General features: G+C 39.1%; 1 protein-coding gene across 1 annotated transcript; it reads right to left on the reverse strand.

Annotated features, from left to right (window-relative positions):
* LOC109844577 (SUPPRESSOR OF ABI3-5) lies at positions 228–9,533 on the reverse strand. The gene is made up of 10 exons (XM_020413683.1): positions 9,443–9,533; positions 8,926–9,031; positions 8,513–8,585; positions 8,202–8,259; positions 7,774–7,862; positions 7,527–7,676; positions 4,273–4,536; positions 3,752–3,972; positions 1,400–1,621; positions 228–606 (listed from the first exon to the last, which is right to left on the reverse strand). The coding sequence occupies exons 2-10, from the start codon at positions 8,938–8,940 to the stop codon at positions 508–510; spliced, it is 1,191 nt and encodes a 396-aa protein (XP_020269272.1). The 5' UTR covers positions 8,941–9,031; positions 9,443–9,533; the 3' UTR covers positions 228–507.

Here is a 9,539-nt window from a genome sequence, read left to right on the forward strand (position 1 = left end):
TAACTATAATCCTTTGACCGAGAAATTGAATGGCAAAACCAAAATTTGCTCGAGCAGAGTTGTCAAGATTAGGCCTCAGGGTACAAGATACATAACCATCACAGATTGATACATCACATAGATATGCTTGTCCGTTAGATTATGTCATTGTTATTCATCATCCACAAAATCTCACCATGCGATATGCATAAGATTTCACGTAGTACTTCCAACCAAAAATTTCAACATAATTTACCTCGCCCCCTCTCCCATTGAGAAAATAGACCTTTTAAGTTCTGAGCTTACAACACTAAGACTTGTTAAAGTAGAAGCAAGTACAGCTCAAGAGCAGCAGCTCCTAGCACTAGCCATAAGGATCACCTGCATATAATGGTACCTTGAAAGATCTCTATTATATCTCATAAAGAAGATATTCAAGAAATACATGAGTACATTATTTCAAACTTGTATAGCTGCAAATTTTACTAAACTGAGATAGCGATAGCTACAAGAGATGTACAAACTGCTTCAACGAGTATGGTTCCATCCCAAACCAGCATAGCCTTTGTTAGGAACAGCTTGAAGAGGTTCTAAAAGGCCTTTATTTGTGCACCCCAGAGCTTCTCCCTTTAACATAATCAGACAGAAGAAAGGGCATATTAATATCGAAAATATATCTTACGACAGAAGAATATAAGATCTAGGTTTGTATCTCAATATCAAACCAGAATTAATGTTTGCTAATTGTAAAACAAAATGATCTAAAAGACAATAGAGCAACATAAAGTATCAATAGTTTGAATACAATATCTAATCTTCAGTATTAGTATATTATTCAAATGATACGTTTAGCATAAACCTTCTCCAATATTATATATCCTAGTGAAAACCTTAAAACTTTCAACAGCCTTGAAAGTTGAAGATCTCATAGCAGATGGTAAGTTGGGGGAAAAATCATACACATACACATCCATTTCCAGGGATAAGTTGCCTAGAACTGACATAACATACTCAGTGGTGAACAGATGGCTTAAATATATAGATGAGGTATCGAAAAGAATCAATTTTGCTCCATTTAAGGGTTTTGATTCTAGCCAGTGCCTTGGTTTGACTCATAGTTTTGGACCATTAGTATGTTTTAGTTTCAATTTCATTATGTTTTTGGACTGTTTATCTTTATTGAATCAAAGTTCTCGGACAGTTAGTGAATTGAATGTATTTTCCTCTGGAGGACTCCGATTTTCTTGTTGTGATTGTTGAAACGAAAGGAAGTTTGAACTGCCATAAAACTCCATAATTGTTGAAATGAGGGGAAGGTTTAAACTACCATAAACCTGTATCTTTCTTAGCATTTAGATTTGAAGGTGCAAACTATTGAGCATAATGAAAACATACTCGACATTATTAGCTATAAACTTACCTCTTTCCAGCCCATCTTTTCTATAACTCTTCTAGCATAACTTCCCTTCCCAAATGTCATGTTCATGGCTTCTGCTGCTGCTTCTGCAGGATCAGAATTTTGTGATGTCCACTCTTCTTCATACAAGTTGCTACCTAAGTTCTTTTGCCCGGGGCCAATGCTGTATCCACCATGTAAAGCTCTTCTCTCAGCAGCTCTATCTCTGTAAGGTAGACTGCCACACTGTAAGGAAAACAGGACAGCAGACATAAGTAACTTACACCAGTAACTTCAACCCCTGCCTCCAACACTTACAAAAACACATGCACAACAAACACAGAGCATAATGCTCAAACCGTGTTAAAGCAAACGGAAAACCAAAAGCTATAATTCTATGCAAAATATCAAAGTGCTTCCCATTCCAAGGCATTGCCAATAATTCCAAACAATAGAAATACTAAGTTTTGGCAGGAAGGCATGATCAATTAACCAGGCAAACATTTATGGTAATATTATAGTCTAACAGTCTGCTTTTCTATTTAGCGGCAGTGATCACATTTTATTCCATCCGTTCTTCAGTTTGAATTATTTAGGTAGTTATTTGATTCAGACTTTTCCTTTAGCTACATGTGGCTAGAAGACTATGATGTATTTTTTCTTACTGTTTTCCATTGTGGATAATTGTGGACTTATAGTTGAACTCTGTCTTTCTGGAGATTTCTTTATCTATATATTTCTTTTGTTATCTTAGTTACATGCTCTGTGGTGTAGTTTTGGTTGTATATCTATATACAGTATGACTTAGAGGTGTGAATGTGGCCGAGTGGTTGCATTGTCGGCCAAGTCACGTTCTAAATATTTACGCTTTGGAACCGGGGCGTGACATCTTCCATACATTAGAATCTCATCGGTTCTCCTAATTGGCTGATCCCTGTTGTATATGGCTAAAACATTCTAATTCTCCCTAAATTTATCCCTAATGTGTAAACTCTACCGTCCTTTGGATGCAATCGTTATTTACCCTATCTCTAGGTATATACTGACATGTCCATAGTAACATTCTCATTTCTATTACATTCATTTCCTACACATATTATTTCTTAATTGCTCAACATTCCAACCCATACTTCTTGGTCTTACAGCTGTCCTAGAGTTTTCCTTTCAATTTCATGTGAACTGTACTATCCCATAGAAAGCAGTCATCCATTTCAACTATTCCGATTCAATTTGATGAAGCAAATCATCCTCAATCTCTATCATTGACATCGATGAATGATTAATTCAAAATAATGAAAATGATTACTCCTCTTGATTGTCAACATGCACTATACCGACAACTTAGTTTTTCTTAAATTTTTAAGTCCTACGTAGCCTAAGATTAATAAAGAAACAGTCTTACTATATTCTCATCTGCAGACTAATAAAGTCTTGCCCAACAAAATTTGTAATTAAAATCTGGGTTGTTCACATAACCCCCTTGAACCTTGTTTATCTAAAAAACCCGGAGGTGTCTCGCAAAAGCACCTTGAACTTCAACCTTTTCTCACCAGTGCCCCTCCTTCTCTCTCTTAATTTGCAAATAAATAAAATATCCTTGAGAGAAAAAAATCTAAAATTTTGTCATTTGTCATTTACATGCAACAAACTCAAGCCCACAAATTTCGAGGTTTTCTCTCTCAAGGAATTTTATTTATTTGCAAATTATATGTATGGGGATCCTGTGAGAAAAGTTTTTTTTTAAGGAGGGGTCTTGTTAGACACCCCAGAGTCCCCACCCCCAAGGGGGAGGGGCCAAGGGGGAGGGTGTTATGTCAGATAAAATAAAGTTCAGGAGTGTTATGTGGAAGGCCCCTCCTTCCTTTTTTTAGGGGGTGGGGGGTTGTGGTGGTTTGTGTAATTGACTTTTAAAATGTCATGAAAGTCAGTTTGGCACGTAGAATTCACCCATCAATAGAAGATCTATACAGTAAACTGAGTAAAGGACGAATAACTAACCATGAAACCCAATACTAGAAAATAGTTTGATCAGATATAAGCATGTCAAGTTTGGTGTCAGATAAACTAAGAAGAGCACAGAGTATTAAGAGATCATAAAAAGGTTTGAGAATACAAGGTCAGGTGAGCAATAGCATGGTTCGCAATATGAAGCAAAGTCCAGTAATAGCATGAGAGGACTATTGGGTGAAGCCAAAGGGAGAAAAAAGTAAAAGAGACAACTCGTGTTAAGAAGGGAGTGGTCAAATTATTCAGCAGATATGACTAGATCAAGAATAAAATAATAAAAATGAATATATAGGCATCATGTACTGCTTCAACTGTTATATACGAGCTTCATTGATGAATTTTAAATTAACGTGTGAAAGATACAGTTACCTTTTGGAATGGAGGCGCTAGATCAAGAGTAGCAGAAGATTTTCCCCTCATAACTGCATCTGTAGTGTTGGTATAAGTTTGATTCAAACCAACTGAATCAATGTTGTGCATATTGACAAATAGATCAGGAAAACCCCAATCCTTTGTTGGATTTGAAGACTCGTATGCTGATAATTTGTCCAAATAATGTTTGCTAGGGGTCCTCAACTTGTACACTTTTCCTGAGCCAAAAAAGCAAGCAAACAACCAAATAAATTAAGATACCTGCACTCAGAAAAAAATATGTGATAAATAAAAAAATATTTGACAAAATACGAACATGTGAATGATAGAGACAACTTGGATTTAGAACAAAATTTTATAAAAAAAGAATTCATTTCATTACAAATGAAAATGTTGAAAAGTAATTGCGTACTTATTTCCCCCTAAATAATTGGTAGTAGAACTCAAAAGTAGATGGCAAGCTAATCATAACTCAACGATGAAGGAATAAATGCTCTCAAACGGTTGAAGACAAATACCTGATGTAACACGAACTAAGTCGAGATGAACATCACATATAGGTGCCGTTTTCAAAAGAGCACGAGGAGCTGACTGATGGAGCTTATGGGAATTTCGAGTAACCCTTCCAAACAACCTTGCAACATGGCGCCTTTTTTTAAGAGTCTCTGCAATCAATTCCCAATCCCATAGATCGATAATGGGGAAACGAGGTGCACCTTCATCCTCAACCCGTACAACCTGACCATACTGAGCTTGCCAAGTTTCTTCAGCTAGTGAAGCACCTACATATAAAATAGAATGACATAACATGAGCGCTATTGATGTTAATAATCACACAAATAATGTAATGGGGATGAGGTTAATTAGGAGCAGCTAACTTCTCCGAATATCTGGTTTTGAGTTGAACTTTTTTTTCCTGCACAAATAGCAACTCGTAAAAGGACGAGGACTAGTTCTCATGTTGTTCCTCTGACAATCAAGTCAGTGATAGACTTGAGTGGGAAAGTGATGAACTGTGCGAGTTCTTAAGTGTAGTGTAGTGGAGAAGAATTCTGAAAAATTGCTTATCTTTGCATTGGGAATAGTTTTCCTTTTTATAGCCATGCAGGAGGGACATTTTAGTATTTTCCCACCGAGTCTGAACTGGCGGCTGAGTCAGCGTCGACTTTGTGCGTGTCAGTTGTGGAGTGGTCACAGAATGAGGGTTGTCACTTTGGCATTAATGAGATGGGATAGGCGGCGTACGAAGCCGATAGGGTCTGATATGTCATAAATAGTGTTGGGATGGAGAAATGATGGCGTCTGTCAAGCATTTAATGTGATATCGACGCGCTGTCAACGGAGGGTTTGAGGTCGAAGTTGACTTTTGACTTGTGTCGAGGGACGTCAATAAGTAACGTCTTTCGAGTCGACCCAACGAGACACTGGCTAATTAACTGGTTAAGTGGACAGTGAGAGCGGGTCTAGGTGTCGGGTACCTCCGTCGATCCTTCCTGTCGGACAGGTTGGAGCGGGGGTCAACTCTCGGGGAATCTCTCGGCTACTCCTACCTTGTTGGTGGGCCCCTAACTAACTCTAGTGTTAGCACCACCATCGGTACTGCTGTCTTATATGCTTGGGCATCCTTCATATTCATATACCTGTGAACTTTGGTCATCAGTTGTTCATAATTGACGACTGACTTCTTGGCCAACGAGTAGGCCAATTCATTGTTCTGCAGGTCGACTACAAGAGCGGAGATAGCAACCGAACTTCCTGGGTTGTTGACCTCCAGCCTCTTCGCTTAGAACCTCTTAAAGTAGGCTCGAAGGCTCTCTCCAGGCTTCTGCCTCATTTGTATTAACACATGAGGGGATAGCTTCTGTTTGGTGTCAGCCAAGAAATGATGGATAAACTTCTGACTGAACTACTGAAAGCTGCTGATAGACTTTTTCTCAATGGCATTCCACCATAGCTTGGCGCTCCCCGACAAAGTGATGGGAAAGCACTGGTAAATAATAGCTTCTGACGCTTAGAGCATGCTCATCATATCATAATAGTTCTGGACATGCTCGACGGGGTCCCCTTCGCCTTTGTACTTCTCCATGTAAGGCATCTTGAATTTCTCGCATGGGGCGTTCATGAGGTCATCGGTAAGGAGGTGTTCCCTCTAATAGCTTTGGCGATGGTTCTGTACACCCGATCATATCCAAATGCTCCATGGGTGGCTGAGGGGGTTGGAGAGGTATGTTGACTACGGGGAGTCTTGGATATCCCTCCCCTGGCATGCTCCTTTGGGCGACTAGGGCCGGGTCTCTCGCCGGTGGCTTCAGAGTGAGGGAGGAGGCGTCGACGAGGATCCGTCATGCGAGATGACTGGTGTGGTGGCGAGGTCCCGTGTTCGACGTGATCTCTCCGCTGCTTGGCGGCAGTGTAAGGAGTCCGAGGGAGGAAGACATGCAGAGCTTCTGAAAGGGGCGAGTCCCCGATTGCTGGTCTCCTGAGGGAGGAGGAATGATGAAAATAGCTTGTTGCGATTGTGGAAACCGGCTGAGGAGCTCGCTGGTGAAGGTAGCGAGCTGTTATTAGTGGGATTGAGAGATCTTCTAAGCCGTTTCTTTAAGCTAGACTTGAGTAACGTAGCTCTGGTGTAGTCCTCTAGGGATGGACTAATCAGCCCTATACTCAAAACCAGACATACTTGCTCGGAAAAGAGAGAAGGCCCCACGGTGGGTGTCAAAACTGTTGATGTTAATAATCACACAGATAATGTAATGAGGGTGATGTTGATTAGGGGCCGCTAACTTCTCCGAATATCTGGTTTTGAGTTGAGTTGTTTCTTCCTGTATAAATAGCAACTCGTAAGAGGATGGGAACTAGTTCCCCGTTGTTCCTCCGACGATTAAGTCAATGATAGACTTAAACGGGAAGTGATAACTGTGTGAGTTCTTAAATGTAGTGGAGTGGAGAAGAATTTTGAGAAATTGCTTACCTTTGCATTGGGAATAGTTTTTCTTCTTATAGCCATGCAGTGGGGCATTTTAGTCTTTCCCCGCCAAGTCTGAGCTGACGGCTGAGTCAGCATCGACTTTATGCATGTCAGCTATGGAGTGGTCATGGAAAGAGCATTGTCACTTTGGCATTAATGAGATGGGATAGGTCGCACACGAAGCTGGGGTGGTCCGATGTGTCAAAGATAGTGCCGGAGATGGAGAAATAATGACGCCTATAAGCATTTAATGTGATGTCGATGCGCTGTCAGCGGGGGGTCCGAGGTCGAAGTTGCCTTTTGACTTATGTCGAAGGCCGTCAAGAAGTAATATCTTTCGAGTCGACCCAGCGAGACGCCGGCTAATTAACTGGTTGAGTGAATTTGTAGCGAGTCGTATCTGATGAGAGGACTGACAAGTACCGCCATTCCAATCGACCTAGCGAGATGTCGACTCGACGAGTCGGCTAGGTCGGGACCCTAACTGTCCTTAGTGTTGAGTTGATTGAATGGTGCGTGACGGGAGATATTTGTCTGTTGTTGGCAAGGGGCCATAATTTGGCGACTGAAAACACTATAACAAGCGCGTGGAAAGGAAGGACGACTCCTTTCTTTTAAGATGAATCTTCTTTCTTTCAAAATAATATGGAACTAGATCTATCTCAATGTCATATGATTTTGACCATTTGTTCTGTGCTTGAACTTATAACTGAAAAATATCATAAGGTGATAGCAAAATTATAAATATCTACTTGAAATAGAAGAAAATATATCAAAATAGCAGATTAAAAAAATAACATTGACCTTCCTCTGAGGATATACTAGTGAAGGCATTTTGCTCATCCTCGGTGATCCATGCTTCTTCTACTTGCTCAACTTGATGACAACCAGGTAATTCATCTGAAGCAAACTGATCAGCAGGTCCTCCACAAGGGATCAGACTTTGCTCCTCTTCTGATCAATACAACTTTGTAAGGTCAATTTAGCCTGAATTACTCCTAGTATTGTCATGTAGGAAGAGCACCAATTAATCAGCTTGAGTTGTACTCACCGTTCCCTTGCAAAGTTGTTGAGTTCTGAGCACCACAACCCAAGTTGGAGTTACCCGATAAATAAATATTAATCAATGTCTCTTCTAACCTGCAAAATAACAGCTCAACTGGCTAATGGTTCAAACTGATGAACAACAAAAGGTCAATCCATATCACCTAATATGACATTGATATTATCAGGGGTTTGGATACTCTCCACTAGCAAAGCAGGGGGAGAGAACACTATTTTAGTTACAACCATGCATTATTTAATAAACAGTTCTGATTTATTAAAGAGTGGAAATAATCAAGGAGGATATTATAAGTGCTAGATTTAGAATGAATTCCAAATTACTAGATAATAGACAATTGTGATTGGAGTAAAGGTCCCCCCAGTGCGAACGATCCAAATCGTGTTAATGTTATCAGATCATACTCAATCACTAACCATTCAGATGGTGGTTGCTGATTTTCAAGCCCATCACCCATGAAATGTTCTTCTTCACCTACCAAAAAAGGAAACAAACCTACTTTACTACTAGTTCATGTTGTTGTTTCACCTCTAACAGTAATTTGGTTTGATCTCATAACTTCAAGGATAAACAATCCTGTAGCATGGCTAATACAAAAGATATATCATGTCACTGCATAAAACAACAATCTTTTCATAGACATATAAATATACAATTCAGGACATAAGCTATTGGAGCATGAAATAAACTACAAACTCAATGCGGATAGGATTATGAAATACCATACATTTTTTATTTTCAACAGGTTCACTGCCAGCAATACTCGTGTGGTTCCTAGATTCAGATCCTTCATCCTGAATCTGAGCCAGTTTAAAGAACAAAGAAATCATTTACATCGATTGTGATGATCTAGTCAAACTTCCAAAAAATCTCAATATCCAAATGAACAACTTTCATTTGTTTTACTTTTGTTACGCTTGGATACTTTTTGTACATGCAAATGTCTCAACAAAGTCTTATATTACTTAAATGAGGGGGTTATGCTCACCTTTAATCTCAAAATAATAATAATAATAATAATAATAATAATAATAATAATAATAATAATAATAATAATAATAATAATAATAATAATAATAATAATAATAATAATAATAATAAAATAAAGAAGACACAGAGAGAAGTAAGCTCAGTCTCTACCTTATCAAATGTCATTGGCACGTAGGTTCCATTCTCAAATGTATAATAGAGACCATCTCTACTGCTGTAATACCATCCAGCATTTGGATCATGATAAAATCCAGTACTGCAAGACGAAAAACCAGAAATTTCCTCAAAGAGTTAATGAGAATTGAACAAAATATGACATCAATTTACAGAATTTTACTAAATTATAAACAATTATTGCGCAAAATAACCCTTGATAGTCAGATTCCTTTGCATCATCGCTGTGTTGTAACAGTAGTAATGAAGTCCTAACGTAATTTCCTTCTTCTTCTTTTTTTCAAAAGAAAAAATTTAATAAAATCTCAGACATTTCTTCTCCCCCTCCTCCCCCCCCCCTCTCGATTGTCCTCTCTTAAAGCCTGCCAATAAAAATTAATTGAAACTAAGTGACAGATTAGTCGACTCTTACGATAGAGAAAACCCTAGAAATAGAGAAAACCCTAGGAAGCGTAAAATTAGGAGGGAAATTGACAGGGAGAAGTTTAGGAACCTAGTGTGGAAGTAGAGATTGGAGCTGGCGTCCCATACAAACGAGGAATCGCTTTCCCGCGCTTTCTCGAGATCATCGGCGTCCTCTGTTCCCGCCA

The sequence above is a fragment of the Asparagus officinalis genome, chromosome 6 (genome assembly GCF_001876935.1).
Source record: "Asparagus officinalis chromosome 6, Aspof.V1, whole genome shotgun sequence".
Classification (NCBI taxonomy): Eukaryota; Viridiplantae; Streptophyta; class Magnoliopsida; order Asparagales; family Asparagaceae; genus Asparagus; species Asparagus officinalis.

Bases quoted from the DNA above. Each gene is read 5' to 3' on its own strand.
- LOC109844577 (XM_020413683.1), bottom strand. The intron at 8,260-8,512 runs GTATGGTATTTC...CTTTTTTGGTAG, and splicing joins ACCTGTTGAAAATAAAAAAT to GTGAAGAAGAACATTTCATG. The intron at 7,863-8,201 runs GTTAGTGATTGA...GTTATTTTGCAG, and splicing joins CAGCAACCACCATCTGAATG to GTTAGAAGAGACATTGATTA.